We start from the raw sequence: 17,164 nt of genomic DNA on the forward strand, positions 1-17,164 counted from the left end.
GGGTGATGTTCCGGTGGGGAGATCGTGGGGTAAGGGTAAACATGGGGTCGTTCCGGTGGGCGGGAGTGCTCAGACCCACCTGTAGGTGGATGGCGACTATCATATCCGAAATGACCTTGGTGCGATCGATTATGTCCTAAACGAATGGTTTGAAATTGTACATATATTACTCACTTATCGTATGTAGAATAACAGAATTTTGGGTAAACGTACGAGAACTACAGAAAATTCCATCATGGCATATCCTCAAAATTCATACCTTCAAACCACCTTCACCACCCCAGGATTCATTAGTCGAAGACGAGAAGTCGTGTATTCAACAACACTATTATACCAGCTGAAAGTTTTGAAAACGACAGGAAGATACGATGCGTTTAAATTAAAATGGCATGCATCATACCACGATGAACCGGATGTTTGGCCAGTGCCTAACCATTTATTCTGGGATTCGGATGTTGCGAAGTGGATCGAGGGAGCTTGTTATTTCTTACAGTATAAAGAAAATCAGGAGATTGATACCGCGGTCAAAGAGTTGGTGGATATGATTAGATCTGCCCAACAAGATGATGGATATTTGAATATTCACTTCACCGTGGTGGAGCCTGGAAAGAGATTCACGAATCTGAGGGATCTACACGAATTGTGAGGATATCCATGAAGTATGACGATTGCGGCTAATGAATATATTAAGATACAATGCTGGTCATTTGATCGAGGCAGCGCTTGCACACAATCAGTGTTATGGGAATAATCTCTTACTAGAACCCATTCTGAAATACATAGATTTATTATCCTTGACATTTGGACCAAACCCAGAACAAAAGCACGGATATCCTGGGCATCCTGAGATTGAACTTGCTCTTCTAAGATTGTATGAAAAGACTAGAGATCCCAAGCATCTAGATTTCGCAAGATATTTCATCGACGAGAGGGGAAATCCAAAGGGGCAAGCTGGTCGGCATTATTATGATGTGGAGGCTGAAATGAGAGGGGACCGGCCAGATGAAATGCCAAAATATTTTCCTGAAAAGCAAAGCTATTGGTGAGCATTGAGTCTTGAGTCGAGCGAATGGATATTAATCCTTGAACTAGGTATCAACAAGCACACAAGCCACTAGTTGAGCAAGAAACCATTGAAGGTCATGCTGTTCGAGCAATGTACTTATTGACAGCTGTGTCTGATCTCGTACGAGTTGATAACTCAGAAGATACCAAGGCAAAAAGAACTGCAGTGGAACGACTATGGAACAATATGGTACAAAAGAAAATGTACCTGACAGGAGGTATTGGAGCCATAAAGCAATGGGAAGGTTTTGGGATCGATAATTTTCTACCTTCGAGCACTGATGAGGGGGGATGTTATTCCGAGACTTGTGCTTCTATAGGAGTCATGATGCTTGCCGAAAGACTTCTGCAGGTAAGAAAATCAAAGAGCAAGTCGCGCTCAAATGCTAATATCACTAGCTTGATTTGGATGGCAAATATGCGGATATCATGGAATTGTGTTTTTACAACGCCGTCTCCACTGGTATGTCAGAAGATGGAAGCAAATTTACATATGTAAACCAGCTTGCGTCAAGCGATACAGATTTATCCCGACGAGCAGAGTGGTTTACGTGCGCTTGCTGTCCACCTAATGTTGCTAGACTTCTGGGATATATTGGAGGATATCTCTGTAAGCAATTTTTATTATTCTGGTAAGATTACCCAGCTGATAGTGGATTAGGGACTTCCTCTAGCGATGAAAAAAATAATACCGTAGAAGTAAATGTCCACACTTATGCTTCCGCAGTGTTAAGTATTCCGGTAGGAGAGTACACGGTGCAACTCGAACAAAAGACAGATTGGCCATGGGACGGGAATATCCAATTTGAGCTTAAGAGCCCCGAAGCAATATCAACAACAGTCAGACTAAGAATACCCGGGTGGGCGGAAGAATGGACAGTAAGAAACTTCCAGGTCGCAAAGAAGTGAGCTGATTAATTTAGATTTCTCCCGAATTTGAACGATACGGCTCAAAAGTAACGAAAGGGTACTTAACTCTTTCCCCGGACTATCTGAGAACGAATCCATCTTTTCAGCTAAACATCACTCTGAAACCGCGATGTATATCACCACATCCGTACACAAATCAAAACATCGTAGCGCTAGCTCGTGGCCCTATACTCTACTGCGCGGAAGATTTTGACAACCCATGGGTAGATGATCACTTCAAGGTAAGAGAATCCTTTACATCTTTCCATGTGAATCCCATACTAACCAACATCTAGAGTCTCGTTCTAGATACAGAGTGTGAAATAACGGAAACCGACGTCAATTCTGCTGAACCATATAAGGAATTGACCGTACGTGATGGTGCTACACTGTTTAAAATCCCAGAACAGTCGGGACCATATCTAGCCCATAACGAGGACAATTTTGTCAAGGTTGATATTCGAAGGCTTCACTTTATTCCATACGCTCTTCGAGATAACAGAGGTGGAAAAGGACATATGAGGGTAGGCATGCGGCGAAAAACTACACGAGTGTAAACAATGATCAGATTGTTGACCTCAAATGCATATCATGTGGATTTTGTCAGGCACGAATTTTGATGTAGAATATTGATATCTGATTCGCCAAAATAATAATTCGTCTCAGAAGACGCTCAAAAATCCAGTCGAGTGATAGTCTAATTCGTTTCATCTTAATATTGCGCAAACTAGGTCCATTAAGCCGACCTAGCCTAGACAACTATGTGCTGACTACAACAAAAGACAGCGAATTACTAGTCCCGCCATGTCCCAAATCTCGTTAGATTGAACTTTCGGCGTTCTTGACTGTATTTACCTCCTCATACGAGAAGAAGAACTTTAAACCCCGCTTTACCAGAAGGCATGACCTGTAGGTGTGATTGAACATATACTCTAAATGATTTAACATTTCAGATGAACTCAATGTATCAAGCGAAGTCAATGCATCGAAGAATGATATCTTTTTAGATGATATTACTTTCGAAGGAAAGAAGTCTTATCGAAGATATAACTTTTAAGGAACGGCGGCTTTCAGACGGTGTGGTGTTTTGGGGGAAACGAGTCTTTCAGATGAGATAGATCCTTGAAATGTTCCGACTGCTCTAGATAATCGAATATATATCTAAATCAGCGATTGACTGGTAGTCCTCCCTTGTTACGAACCAATTGAGTAACGACTATTGAATGGACCATAATAAACAGCTTTGTAAAGCGATGTCTTAATCCCTATATACACGTGTACACTCGTGGGCTTCGTAAATATCATACTCTTGCTCATCTTAATCTCAGCTTCTACTTGACCTTTCTTTTCCCCCAAGTGACAGGGTTACACCAAAACACGTGAATTCAAAACGCGAACTTAACTTGAGGCGTTTGAGCGGCTCCAATCCAATGCATACCCCAGAATTAAAGATTTGTTAGAATGAGGGGCAGCAAGTGACCAAGCCAATAACAACAGTCCTTTTGTACCGCACAAATGTTACACTAGCTCGTCCGTCAAACCACAAAAATCTGCATCGTCAAAATTTTCTAACGTCGAGCAATATGTGTAACCAGCAATGTTAAATCGAATGGAATCGCGGTAACAGCAACAGTGAATAGTAACAACCACAGCAACAATAGCAGCAATAATGACAACAGCCAGCACATATCAAAATCCCAAGCCTGTGAGATTATCACATGAAACCAGTCACATCCCCAAAACCTAGCCTCGGATGTATCATTGTACACTTTGTCCTTCACACTTTATTTTCCAAACTCCAAATTTTGTCTCGGACTAGCAAGCTCAATGTGGGCAAATCCGACTTTCGTGCATTTTGTTGAGAGCAAACTGATGAATTTGGCCCCGCTTTTCCTCCCATTTTGATATCTGCGGAGTAGCGGACGGAAGGCAAAAAGAGACGCGAGAGGCAAAAACACACACACACAAAAAACAAGAATTGGACAAAACTTCCTTTCGCCACTGCTTGGGAGAATTTATCCATCAGGTGAGTTTTTGCATCTGGAACTTGGAGAGCATAAATAAACTTTTGGGTGTACCGGTTGGCTTGCTTTGAAGCGATAGGATACATACACGTACGTACCGTGTGAAGTGCATGTATATGTAGACTTTACCCTGCATTCGTGAGGCTCGCTGCAAGATTGACCGGTGAAGATGCATCCACGCATCTTGATAGACGTCTGCGAATCGTGAATCGTGAACCGTGAACCGTGTATCTGGCCAACGGTTGAGCCGCATTAACCAATGCCAAAGAGCAGAATTGGACGACGTCAAAGGCGGTAGATGCGGTAGATGCGATGGATGCGATGGATTGGATTGAATGTGCGCACTGGACATCCATGGATGCACCAAATAAGGCTGAAAAAGACCCAACCCACTCAACTACCTAGGTAGGTAATCAGCTAATCAGCTAATCCGCTAATCCTAGACAACCCTAGACGCTTTTCTTGTTCTAATTCGAGGATTGCAGCTTCGTTTGTGGCTCCTTCCTTGTGTGGTGAATGGAAAGATTTTGTCGTCCCAAAATTGTTGGGATTTTTTTGGGAGGGGAAGCGAGGCTATCAAAGTATGATCGATCAAATGAAGAGGAACCCAAGAGAAAATGGAGGAAATGGGTGAGAGGGATGAAATTACCTCGTAAACCCTTCGATATTACGAGTTCACTCAATCTAAACATTTCTCCAAAGGACGGGAGTCAAGAAGAAGGAAAAAAAAAGGAAAAAAAAAAAAGAACCGAGGCCCGGATTTAGAAGGAAGAGGAGGAGGGTTCAGTCAGTATAATTCTTCTATTTCTCTTCTTCCCTTGGAGATCTTTCTTATTGCATGCCAGAGGAAGGTTAGGAATTTTTATACATTACCCACCACTTCCCTCTAGTATATCAACAATCTCTTCCTCAAGATTCATATCCGCATCCATATCTCGGATTCGTCGCTTTGAAGAGATCCAGTTATTTTCTTCCTTCTCCAATTTTGGCCCTTTCCTCATTTGATCTTCGTTTTGATATCGATATCAAAACTCTTCCGTCGCAAGGCAAGGCTTCACTCTGCACTCACATCTCGAACCTTGCGAAAGAAAGATACCTATAAAATTCTACTCAAAATGGCTTCCGCAACTGTCCATTTCTCTCACCCTTCACCCTCTCTATTTACATTTCCTCCAAATGACGACCCTCAAACTTTGCCTCCTCCACTACCAGGTTCGACTCTCTCTGCCCCTCCATTCGAAATCGACTCCTCATGGTACAATGCCGCCCTCGATGTACGGGTCCCCATCACAATTGCTGCGGTATACGCAGTAACGGTTACGCTGGTCAATCAATACAACAGACGCGCTGGAAACAAAGCTTGGCCGATCAGTAAAACCAAGGCATTCTTCGTTTTTGTCGTGGCACATAACATTTTCTTGGCTGTATACTCTGGATGGACTTTTGTTGGCATGTTTGGAGCTTTGAGAAGGTCAATCCAAAATCCCATGGGCCCAGCTGGTTTCGCAGGTACTGTCGACAGTTTGTGCAAAATTCATGGTGTTACTGGTTTGGACAATGCCATGTCTTACAATGCAAGCATGTCAAAATGGAACGCGGAATTGCCAACTGAATTCAAATTGACAAGTGCCGGAACTCCAGACCCTACCGATCTGGGAAGATTATGGAATGAGGGACTTGCATTTTATGGATGGTTTTTCTATCTTAGCAAGTTTTATGAGGTTCTCGACACTGTCATCATTTTGGCAAAGGGAAAGAGAAGTTCTACTCTACAAACGTATCATCATGCTGGAGCGATGATGTGTATGTGGGCTGGAATTCGATTCATGTCACCACCAATTTGGATGTTCGTGTTTGTTAACTCTGGAATTCACGCATTAATGGCAAGTTATAGATCATCCCAAAATATTCTAGACATAACTAACATTTGGCCTTTTAGTATACCTACTACACTCTTACAGCATTCTCCGTGCCCATCCCACAAGCTCTTAAGCGCAGTCTCACAACAATGCAAATCATTCAATTCCTCGTCGGAGCTACCTACGCCACCGTCCACTCCTTCATCTCCTACACAGTCACCGTCCAAGTTCCCTCCATCCCAGCCACCATTTCCTCAATTACCTCCTCGGCATCTGTGGTCGCTACCTCCGCTGCTGCAGTCGCAACCTCAAGCGGAGTCGCCGACATGATCAAGAAACTTCTTTACCGCGCAATCGGCGAAGAAGGTCTCGCCGAGAATGTCAACGCTCCAGCCTTCTCAAGTGTCGCTCAAGCACCAATTGCTTCTATCCCTAAATCGCACTCTAAAATCCCAAAATACGTCACTGAGACTCGTACAATCCCTTGTATCGACACCAGTGGTCAAACTTTCGCTATCTGGCTTAATGTCATCTATCTTACCCCGTTGACCTTCCTTTTCGTAAGATTCTTCATCAAATCTTACATCAGAAGAACAACAGCAAGTGGAAAGAAAGCAGGTAGAAAAGCAAGCTTTGTAGCTGCAGAGAAGGCAGGATTTGATGCGTTGAAGGGTGTCGAAAGAGAGATGACCAGAGGCGATAATGCGCTCTCTAATAGCTATGAGAAGAATTAGATGGAGATAGCAGAAAGTTGAAGAGCTCAACTCAATGTGAGTAGTTAGAGGAACCCTACTTGATACTAGGGCCTGGATCTAGGTATATGGGAAACCCCTCAAGCACCAGGATGGGGAAAAAAAAAGGAGATACAACGAACAGATAAACAAACAACATAAACAGAAAACCCTTCAATCGAGGGAACGGATACACAAAAGGTCACCAAGGTGCAGGATGGACGGTATGGTGGGAGGCAATGGAACGGAGAAAGAAACACGCGTTACTAAATCGTTCGGGTCGAAAGAAGAAAGTAACTGTCGTGAGTGCGGGTTTAGTCTTTTTAAGCGTGCGGGGTGTTTTGTGCTACGATGCTACAATGCTATCCATGCATGCTAATGCGCAATATGTACCTATGTATGATAGAATTCAATGATACCATTATAAATTATACCATAAATTGATTGTTGATTCTTGTTTCTCGTCGTGATTGTGTATGTGGTATGTGGTATGCAGTATGTGGTATATATGTAGTATGTATGTAGTACTCTACAATATCACCCAATGCGAATGATGAAGAAAGGGAATGCGAAAACTTCTCGAGTGTTGCGCTGTGATGGATTTTCAAGATCTAGGGAGTTTGGAACTCGCTTATAAGTAAATGTGAGTAATAAGGGTGGGTGTAGATACCTAGCTATAATAAGTACAAGTACAAGTACAATATGATAATTACCCGATTGAGATGCATGGATGGATGGATGGATGGATGCTCTTTTCTTCACCTGCAGCTAAACTAAACTTATTAGTATCTAGTATTCAGTATAAATAACTAACTAAGTAAGTAAGTATTTGCTACCTACTTACTCAGATATGTTCTATATAACATCTCTTCTACAACTTAATACTTTACACCTAGTATTCACAAATACCCTTCCTTACACTTAATACATACATAGACACATTCCATCCATCATCAATATCATTAACCCTCTCATCCAAACCCATACATCCATTCTCCCCCCTTTCCCCAATCCTCTCATATCCCCATATCCCAACCCACTCATTCTCTACCACCACCGACTTGCGATCCCGTAGGACTTCTCTCGGGGCTAAAGGGCACTCCTTCTCTCCTATCAACTTCCTTTCTATCAGATTCGTTTGCATGAGCTTGGATTCTGTCGTTGGCTGTAGCCGATTTGTTACTCGCTGCTATCGCTCTTACGGCCTGTTTGCGAATGATCATTAGTATTCCATTATTCCCGCTCATCTACTCATTCCCTCTCCCGCTCTTCCATTCCGCTCTCTTGTCTCTTATCCCATCAAAAACTTTAGACGAAAGATGAACTAGAAGTTAATTCATCGTACCATCTAAGAGCCATCACCATCACTTCCAAGAACAAAATCACTTACAGCCATAACCGCAGTTCCCTGACTTTGCTTCTGTTTCCCGCCACTTCCATTCCCCTTCGCACCTGCATCCTCCCTCGCTGGTCTTCCCTTATCACTCCTCCCTGAATTGTCCCTCACAGCTGTCACAATACTACTATTTGAGTCGCCTCTCTCCATACCTTTTCCCATTCCTCTTCCCATTCCCAATTGCTGTCTCAAACCCGTAGCATACGTTTCTTTTCCCGGAGAAGTACTCACAGTCGGCTTCGACATCACGTTCCTTGTTTTCGATTTTGCTTCAAATTGAGAATTCGCATCGGCGATAGGATGCCTAGGTAAAGACACAAACTCGTCTTCACTATTCATAACATAACTAAGACGACTCGCTGGCACCGAGTCGGGATTAATTTTTCGTAGAACAACTTTCGAAGGTTTATGCAACACAGATGGTGTATCGTCACCTGTTTTGAACGAAAATTCCTTTCTGGATTCAGCGGAAGAAGATGCTTGTCCGTCGTCTTGTGGTTCTACCCATGGCTGTACATTGCGTGCTTCGCCTGAAAAGAAAGGATCCATTTCCTGATGCTTGGTCGGAATATCAGGCAGAGGTTTCTCTTTATTACTATTGCGAATACTAGAGATTTTGGGTGTGCGATTAGGAGTGGGAGCTTGACCTTCAGTAAATGCCGAGCGGGAACTGGTATCATCTGATTCTGATGATGAGTCGAATACTACACCGAGTTCTTCGGTAGCATGTTGTCTTTCTAGTGCGTCGAGTTGTACGGAAGTCAAGCGGGTGGATTGACTGTCCACTGCCGAGTAGAAACTTTCGGTGTCTTGAACTGAAGAATTTTCTCTGTGTCGGGATTTGACTGTTCCTTCGTGATTTATGTCTGCTTGCTGTTGAGAGAGCTCACTTGCTTGCGTGAGAGTTTCTAATGGACATGATGAGGTAATTTGTTGTAGGTGATCAATATTCCAGTCAATTGTGGTAGTAGAAGAATCTGAGGTGTTAGATATTGTAAAGCCAGAACAGGAGATGGGCAACCAACCTCTCCCAGAACTGTAGCGCGCGAAATTTTGCTTTATTTTCTCCATACCGTCTTCGAATACATCTGCAGCTCTTCTAGTCCCATGAACAACACTTTTTGAGCGCGCCATCGTAACATTTTCCATTCCCCCCTCTGTCTTGGAGAGAAGGACTTCGAGATTCTTGATTTCTTTTTGATAATCTCTTTCCTTCGCCTTCCACCTAAAATTACACCCCATTAGTAGCACTTAATACACTATATGTCCCTCTATATTCAAACATAACTTACTGTTCAGCCATACTATCAAACTCCCTAATATCTTTTGTATGTCTTCCCTTAATCTCCTCGATCTCCCCCTCTTTCACAGCCAACATCTCCTGTAGATCATTATACGCCTCCAGAACATGTAAAATACACGTATTATACTCGACCGGTATCGACTCCATCAAATTCCTTGTCATCATAATGACTTTAAGTGTTTCAGCCATCTGACTTCCTGAGGGCTTATGATATACATTCTCCGGAATATTAACATGTTGAAAAGTAAACGTATCGCCAGCAGGTGCATGAAGATTCGCACTTGACGAGCGAAACCCGATGTAGGAGGAAACGCGCGAGCTGGGACGGATGGATTTCATGGTGTCTTCGGTTTCGGGAGGTTCATCAGACTGATTGCTTAGGGCGGATTGAACTGGTGTTCGAGTCCTTGCGAAGACGGGTCGGAGCCATTGATCCATTTTGAATGATGGGATTCACTGGATATGGAGATGATTCACAAGGTAGTTCGACTTTTGAGAAATCTGATTGAATCGACGCGGTGGTAATAATTAGAAGGCATTATATATCTGAAAAGAGAAGGAGCAATCCATTGACGACCGTACCAATAAAGTAGGATGTTGATACTGGTGCCAATAATGTTTCATTTCGAGTTAACTGTATGGCAGTCTTTATCGATTTATGTAGATGAGTATTTACATTGGTTTCAAAGATGAATGAATGGTGTTTGAAAGTCGTTGGTGGTAAACTGACTCGGTTCATAGCATTTATCAGTTGAACAAAAAGGAATTTGGCTACATTATCGCGAGTCCCTTTATTGTCGGAAAGCATTTCACAGTTTCGTTGGCCTGCGATTATGTACCTAAGAAGCTTTGAGAGGTGATTATTGAATAATATAAATAGACTACGAGCTTCGGCTTGCTTGCGAAAAGCTGCTTACTATGTGCAGAGTATAATGGTATCTTTTCCATTTCCATTTCCATTTCCATTCCCATATAACTCCATTTGCTAAAGCATCGATACCCCAACGCTATATGCAATCCTGTCAACCGCAGAGAAAATATCACTAGATGCCTGTGAACGACTTCATGACCTCCCGAACCTAGTAAAATAAATCTTCGGCCTTCTGCCTTCTTGCGCCCCTTCCAACTAACCTCTCCGAAAAGAGCTCTTTCCCAGTGTTTCCACTCCCCGAGCGCGAAGGAAATAGTTCCTTCATGGTTGAATTATCGGATGCTAAACCTTTGATAGAGAACCCAGTAGAAGCAGGCTTTGCAGTTCCACGAATGCTAAAGCCTTGCGATTGCTGTGGCTGTTCTGATGTAATCCTGTCTGCCAATGAGAGTTTACTAGGTCGAATATCTGAGCTTCCATCAAGAAATGGGACAGGCATCTTATTTGCAAACAAATCTGCTGTTTCGTCTGCAGCATCTAAAGCACCGGACTTTCGTTGAGTAGTACCTAATTTGCTCGGGAAGAGTTCCTTTGTAGCAGATTCTCTGCGGAGGCGAGCTTTGATAACCTTCCCTTTCGACCTATTCTCTGCAGCTGCTGTATCTCGACGTCGTCTATTGTTATCTCTAGCTCTGTCCTCATTCCTCATGGGCGATGCGCTTCGATCTCTCAATCTTCCATCATTTCCACTCCTATCCGGAAACAACTCTCGCGAACCTGAGCCTCGTCGATTGCCAGCTCGTTCTCTGAAATCGCTATTGGGCGAGTCAGATCCTGATCGTCCATGACCTCTTGTGGCTCTAGTTGCCAAGGCTGCTTCGTCGTCGTCGTAAAGACTTGCATTAAACCCTGCTTCCGCATCTTCACGCTGTCGGTTACGTTGTTCCCGTTCGTCATATCTCCGACTTCTATACCCGTCATCATCTCGATCCCGATATCTTCGTCCACCCTCGCGTTTTCGGCGCTCCGCAGGGTCGTGTTCGGGATTGAAAAGGTAGAAGCGACTTCTCTCTCGGGCTCCTCTCTGTTTGCGATCTCCGACCACGGCAAGGCGTACTTGTAAGCTGATTTTGGGGTTTTCGGGAAAAGGGTTGGCAGGAAATGATTGTAAAACTGGAAGCTGCGAAATATCCTCCGGAAGTTCTTGAGAAGAGAACTTTCGAAGAGCTGTTTCGGCAATATCGCTGCTTCCATACACTAAGTTCAATGAAGAATCATCAATCCATTCTACTCGTGAGATATGTTCGGTAAAGTAGTGCTGCGCGAAGTTCTTTACATCCTGAGTGGTAAGATTGTCCAAACCGCGAATGTGGACTTTCTCTGGTGTGGGGTTTTCTGCATCTGGGCCAGAGTTATCATTTGGAGCCGATGTTTCGTTTTGTGCCGCAGGCTGATCCGGCTGTATATAGAAGTTAGTGCAATGCTGGTGAAAATAGTGTCTAGTTGACACGTCTAGCAGGGCCTCCGATCTGGCGTTTGAGTCTCCCACCGGCGCATGGACATTCAAATGTCGAAAGTACTCACAATCAGCTCGATGTCTACCATATCTGGAACGGGCAACTCCTCAATAATCCCAACATCGATATCCATATCGATATCCATGTCGGTCGCCATCTTAAGAGGTGACAGTGTTGCAAGTACGGTATTCTTGTAGATGTAGTTCGTTGTAGATGTTGGTTCTTAGGCGCGTATCTGAAGCCCTTGACGTGTATTTGCGCAGCTTGTTTGATTGTCCAAAGCCGAGTGATAGATCTAATCCCTATATATGAGATGTGTTGTGAGCTGCAGGTTCGCCCGGTGGTCTTTAATGCGAGGAAGTGGTGCGGATCAGGACGATTTCTATGTGAAATTGAGGCACCAGGAAGGATAGTTGAAGTTTGCGCGCGAAAGGTTGTCCTTCAAGAAGACTCGAAATGAATTGGATGTTTTCTTTTTCAAATATAGAAATAATTCAATGGTGAATTAAAAGGGTTGTGATAGGTGTCTATCTACCTATTACCGTAGCTTAAGGATATTCTTATGAAGCCGAACTTTCTAATAAGTTGAGTTGGTACTGTAAGCGCGGTGTGGGGTCGGAGTTAAATTTTAGTGTGCACCTTTTTCGATCATCATCTTGTGTTTGGATTTGAACCGAAAAGGCGATACAAAGCATTCAAGTATAAGAAAGAAACCACCTGTTTTTGAATTCGAGAACGGGACACTGGAAAGTGTTATGGGCCACATGGGAATCACAAGTGGATGAAGCAATTCGTTATTGATATCCCCAAGTAGGTGTGCTGACACAACCACGGCATATACTCCACCCCTCAAAGATGTATTATAAGGCCTGATGGCATCATTTGCCTCCAGTGCAGCTTATCTCTCAGTGCCACTCGACTGCTACATCTAGATCTAAATGACGAAAGGGGTCACAATGGCCATTGGATTGTCGCACTCAAGAACGAAGCAGTGAAAGATCCTGCCGATCACCGTGCCCTACAGATTTCTGCAGGTTATGGACTCTCGAAGCTATTCCTGTTGCCTCTATGGAGCAGCTATATTATGTCTGTATGAGAGGGCATAGGCATTGAAGTCCAGGAGGAATGAAGAGGGGAGGGGGGAGAGGGAAACAACGGATGCCAAAAGAGAAATTGAACATAGTTGATTCAATTGGAAAGTAGAATTTGATATAAATCAGTCTTCGTGCACAGACTGGAGGTAGTATCTCAGGCCAGACGAGAAGGAAGTGTCTGGATCATATGGCACCTGTTATAAGAATCGTGAGCGGGAGTCGAAGGAATGGAACAGTACGATGCGAGATATTTCAGTGTGATATTTTTTGGATAAAGGAAAGATGAAGGCATGAAACACCCAGACTTAGTACACATGTTGTTGATTTGCCCTCGCATTGCATTCCTGCCTTCCGGAATTCGTTCATAACATCGCCGGGTCCAAAAGTCTGAACCACAGTCAAATGTGAAACCTTTCGAGCGTTGAATACCTAAGCATTATTTGATCATTTCAAACAATTCCTTGGTTTGATTGATCCTACGTTTAAGCTGATTTTACCGTTTCAAATAATTTTAATGGTCACGAGCATCTTAACGTGAGATTGCAATCCGGACTATCTGACGCGCAGGTTAATGTTCTATTCTCCTATCCAAAACACGCTTTATTAGTAAATTCCTATTGTAAATTAACTGATGTCTACAGTGGTCTAAAAATCTCGAGCAAAAACTGTATTTACAAATGTATCTTGATTAAGAGCTTCATGTGCCGCGGACATTGCAAAGTTATTGCTGTTTGAATTCACCCCTTTCATCTGGATGAACCATCGAATCGATGAACCCTATTGGTGGAGGCACAGCCTTAGAAAAGTATTTTATCTTCGGCCTTTCGTTTCCTCTCATGTCCCATATTCCCAGCAATCTCACTGATCGGAAATTCGTTTTGTAGCAATAGTAGCATAAAATCACAGCCGCTGTTGCTAGTACCAACGCCTAGGTCATTATTAGCTCAGTCGGCTGCAATAACAATATCTGATTTCACCTTCAGATCAGTAGAGATACCGCTCCTTCTCGTTAGCTTCGGCTAACCTTCTAAAATTCCTGGTGCGATGCTAACAATGTGCCTAAATTAATTCGCTGAACATGGTTATATTCCCATATTATTACCGATATTTCGATGTAGCGTTGTTTTTGTCAAGACAGAACGTGAGATTACTAAAGAGAAATAGAATACCACGGCAGAGCGAGCGATATGACACTCTTCTAGTTCAGTAGTTTCTTTGAAGGGTGTCGGTTAAGATCGACGGAATCGCGTGTCTTGTCAAATAGACTACGGTTACAGAGATGAAGAGGGTGAAAACATGGCCGTCAGTTCAGTATTACATGGAAATGTTTACGGCCATGGCAGCTTGTATATCGCCAGGTTTGATTGGGCTCATCAATGCGAGACGAGTATCATTATGTCTCGCTGTAGGCATGACTGAGCAGATGATACTTAATTCCGGGACAGTGTAATAGAAACACATCATGAAGTCAAGGGATGTATGTCAAAATGGACATTTACTTTAGTGAGCCACTTATGTGACAGTCGAATCTCGTCAAAATTCAGCGAACCGCTTTTGTATGATTCTATATACCTACTGACTACTCTGTGGAGCTTTAACCTCACAACATCGCCCACTCGGTACCATGGGAACCCCAATCTCAAGACACCGGTGTGGTGTTGCCATCACGATGGAACATACAAAGAGCCGAAATCCTAGTCCCGCCAATTTGGAGTATTTAATTTAATGCCAGGAGTTACTAATGCGGAAGTGAAAGGGAATTTCTCTTTTCGCCAATTAGATAAATAGATGTCTGCAAGGCCCCAATGTCCTTTTAAGAGCTTAAGCAAACCTTTTTAAAGCGCTGCAATTAATGTTCTTTGCTAGGGGCTCGTGGCAGTAGCATGGAACATTTCAGGGGGAAATCGGGGAGAAATTCAAGACCGAGATAGCGAAACCCGGCGGCGTGCATGTCAACGGTAAATGGTAACAAGTTTAGATGTTTTCAACAAAGAGGAAGTTGACTACCCCGATGATGACTGCAGAGATAGACATAAATGTGTCGGCGTGTTTCATAAGACAGAATTGTGGTTCAAATGTAGCTTTTTGGGAAATGTACGACGCGAAAGAAATTGGCACGGGACTAAGTCGGATTAGGACCGGAAGCAGTATCAACTGGCAAGTGTCTAATTCTCTCCGATTATCTGTAGAATATTCGGACTTAAGAATTGCATGATTAAATTTATTTCCGGGACTTGCCACAGGGGCAAAGTTTGTTCGGAAAAACAAATGAGGAGAGGATGGGGTTTGAGGGGGATGTACCGAAATCCACGTATACCGAGGGAATCTATGTTCAAATCGCCCTCTGTGGATATTGGGTAGCAATGGACTATCCGGGGTCGAATGACTACGGAGTACAAGATGATGCGATTATGATGCTTCAGATCTGTACATGGTAGCTGGGATCTATAACCTAGACCTCGCTTGGTATATTATCTGGAACTCCAAGGATAAATATTCCTTGGGCATCTATCTGCAACCATGGAGATGGCGCATATCACTCAAAGATCTTGCTACTGTAGGATGCCAGAACTGGTATACCGAATTGTCACATCATGAGGGGACTCCCTCTACCCCCATGCCTGGCGACCCAGCTACGGTGCAGAATATTCTCGAAACTCTTGCTTAAGTTCTTCCTTGGCCAAAATATACGTACAATACACTCAGACACTCTGTAGATGGTGGCGCACTTCGTACCTGCACTGCCAGTTTGCCTGGTTGAATGCAATGTAATGTAGCCATGGTAGCTTTTCAGAGTAGCAAGTCTACTAAGTACTAGCAAAACAAACGCTTTCTACTCGGTGAAAGGTTCTAGCCCCTTTCTAGCTCTACCTGCACTTCTAGACTTCTTGCTAATAGATTGCCATAACCGGAGAGCGCTTGCTTTGCGGTTCTTTATTCCATACGGAGACTTTCGAATTATTTCCATTCTTCAGGGCTTCTTCTAGACTTGGAAGGTAACCATAAGCATGAGTAGTGGCAGTTGAAATGTAATCAAGATCGAAGCAACTTGAGAAGACTTGACTGTATTCACACTGGTAGATACAGATGGGCGTGCATTAGTGTTTGACTCTACTGCACAAGGAGAAATGAATATTTGAAATAATAAAGAGACAAGAAATTATGTCATTTAGTCTAGATGTGGAAGACTCGAGCAAATTTCTTGTATGCTCCCCTCAAATTCCAAGTTTTGGCAGGAAGAAATGTTCGTTGGATTTTATCATTGGCGCTATCAATAACCTCCTCATTATTTTGCCTTGTTTCTTCTCAACAATCGCGGATAGCGGAAAACGCACGCACGCACGTACGTCTGCATAAGGCATACACTAAAATCACGAACTACTATTACCCTGGCCTTAGCGAAAATCACCATCTACCTACATGCACCCCCTCCATTTTGCTAACCGCATTGGGAATAGCGTAAAACGAATGACTCGTGCCCGTTGAAGCAGATCTACGACTTTATTGTCTGGCCCGCCTTGTCCACTCCCCTCGTGGAAAGTGGGCTTGGGTGTGATTTTCGGGTTAGAGCGAATCGAGTCAAAGGAGTTAGGGAACCACGGAGCTAATGTGGCTAAGTACTCGGTGTGACCGTTTGAGTTGCAGTGAACGAATGATCGGTTGCTAACGGGTTCGAGAGCACTAGCGGTGCGTGGGTGGGCGAGTTTTGCAGATAATATGTGTGCAGTGCATATATGAGAAACGAAGAAAGGGTGATTAATTGAAAAGAATTCTTTGGAAGCTATAGCACGGAGTGGCACGGAGTGGGTATAAGTATACTTACTCGGTGTTTATCCAGGTCAATTTGCTCCAAGGGGAGCGTTGGCTAGTAGGTGGAATGTGGAAATTGCAGATTTGCGTTGGACGCTTGGAAGCGGATGCTACAGTTTTCCTAAGCGGACGCGATGATTTGCAATGATTTGCGAGTTGCTGGGGGATTTGCAGTGCAGTGAGGGTACTCGGTGCAGCGACGAAGCTGGGGGTAATCACATACTGTTCTTGGCAGGAGATGCATATACACACATTCAGTCATTGATCTATGCTGTATATGATATCAAAACATGTATGAACTGTCAATTCTAATTGAGTGGAACCGCATGTCGTCTGCAACTTGCAAGTTTCTACACTCAAGCTATATTGATTAGCTGATTGTCATTGCGTTGTTAAGCATGGTGTAGTCTTATCTGTAAGATGTCAACCTCTCAGCGTGAGACACACTTTTGTCCAGCAAATTAGTATGATGTTGATTGAGTTGACACTGACATTGCCGTTAAACTGCCAGTTTCAGTATGATGACAGGAACGTTTGGCCGTACCAGTGGACTGTTACCATGAAGCATGGAGAACATGCATTGGT

At 43.5% G+C, this 17,164-nt stretch overlaps 4 protein-coding genes across 4 annotated transcripts; 2 read left to right on the forward strand and 2 right to left on the reverse strand.

Annotated features, from left to right (window-relative positions):
• The first annotated feature begins 81 nt into the window (after positions 1-81).
• On the forward strand, positions 82-2,658 carry BCIN_10g04360 (hypothetical protein). Its single transcript, XM_024695619.1, has 7 exons — positions 82-642; positions 692-1,042; positions 1,093-1,417; positions 1,465-1,675; positions 1,727-1,944; positions 1,989-2,216; positions 2,271-2,658. The coding sequence occupies exons 1-7, from the start codon at positions 236-238 to the stop codon at positions 2,529-2,531; spliced, it is 2,001 nt and encodes a 666-aa protein (XP_024551413.1). The 5' UTR covers positions 82-235; the 3' UTR covers positions 2,532-2,658.
• A 1,847-nt stretch (positions 2,659-4,505) lies between these two features.
• On the forward strand, positions 4,506-7,024 carry BCIN_10g04370 (hypothetical protein). Its single transcript, XM_024695620.1, has 2 exons — positions 4,506-5,881; positions 5,938-7,024. Exons 1-2 carry the CDS (start codon positions 5,114-5,116, stop codon positions 6,589-6,591), a joined length of 1,422 nt encoding a protein of 473 aa, XP_024551414.1. The 5' UTR covers positions 4,506-5,113; the 3' UTR covers positions 6,592-7,024.
• Positions 7,025-7,351: 327 nt separating this feature from the next.
• Positions 7,352-9,834, reverse strand: BCIN_10g04380 (hypothetical protein). Its single transcript, XM_024695621.1, has 4 exons — positions 9,277-9,834; positions 9,010-9,209; positions 7,979-8,961; positions 7,352-7,793 (listed from the first exon to the last, which is right to left on the reverse strand). The coding sequence occupies exons 1-4, from the start codon at positions 9,723-9,725 to the stop codon at positions 7,629-7,631; spliced, it is 1,797 nt and encodes a 598-aa protein (XP_024551415.1). The 5' UTR covers positions 9,726-9,834; the 3' UTR covers positions 7,352-7,628.
• Positions 9,835-9,946: 112 nt separating this feature from the next.
• On the reverse strand, positions 9,947-12,350 carry BCIN_10g04390 (hypothetical protein). The gene is made up of 2 exons (XM_024695622.1): positions 11,743-12,350; positions 9,947-11,617 (listed from the first exon to the last, which is right to left on the reverse strand). Exons 1-2 carry the CDS (start codon positions 11,830-11,832, stop codon positions 10,367-10,369), a joined length of 1,341 nt encoding a protein of 446 aa, XP_024551416.1. The 5' UTR covers positions 11,833-12,350; the 3' UTR covers positions 9,947-10,366.
• Positions 12,351-17,164: the final 4,814 nt, after the last annotated feature.

Source organism: Botrytis cinerea, chromosome 10 (genome assembly GCF_000143535.2).
Source record: "Botrytis cinerea B05.10 chromosome 10, complete sequence".
NCBI classification, from domain to species: Eukaryota; Fungi; Ascomycota; class Leotiomycetes; order Helotiales; family Sclerotiniaceae; genus Botrytis; species Botrytis cinerea.

Excerpts from the sequence above, each read along its gene's own strand:
- BCIN_10g04360 (XM_024695619.1), top strand. The coding sequence starts at position 236 with ATGGCATATCCTCAAAATTCATACCTTCAAACCACCTTCACCACCCCA. Across the intron at positions 643-691 it reads CTGAGGGATCTACACGAATT|ATACAATGCTGGTCATTTGA; the intron begins GTGAGGATATCC and ends GAATATATTAAG. Across the intron at positions 1,418-1,464 it reads TTGCCGAAAGACTTCTGCAG|CTTGATTTGGATGGCAAATA; the intron begins GTAAGAAAATCA and ends TAATATCACTAG.
- BCIN_10g04370 (XM_024695620.1), top strand. The coding sequence starts at position 5,114 with ATGGCTTCCGCAACTGTCCATTTCTCTCACCCTTCACCCTCTCTATTT. Across the intron at positions 5,882-5,937 it reads CTGGAATTCACGCATTAATG|TATACCTACTACACTCTTAC; the intron begins GCAAGTTATAGA and ends TTGGCCTTTTAG.
- BCIN_10g04380 (XM_024695621.1), bottom strand. The coding sequence starts at position 9,725 with ATGGATCAATGGCTCCGACCCGTCTTCGCAAGGACTCGAACACCAGTT. Across the intron at positions 8,962-9,009 it reads GCGCTACAGTTCTGGGAGAG|ATTCTTCTACTACCACAATT; the intron begins GTTGGTTGCCCA and ends CTAACACCTCAG. Across the intron at positions 7,794-7,978 it reads AGGGAACTGCGGTTATGGCT|GCCGTAAGAGCGATAGCAGC; the intron begins GTAAGTGATTTT and ends ATTCGCAAACAG.
- BCIN_10g04390 (XM_024695622.1), bottom strand. The coding sequence starts at position 11,832 with ATGGCGACCGACATGGATATCGATATGGATATCGATGTTGGGATTATT. Across the intron at positions 11,618-11,742 it reads TGGTAGACATCGAGCTGATT|CCGGATCAGCCTGCGGCACA; the intron begins GTGAGTACTTTC and ends TTCTATATACAG.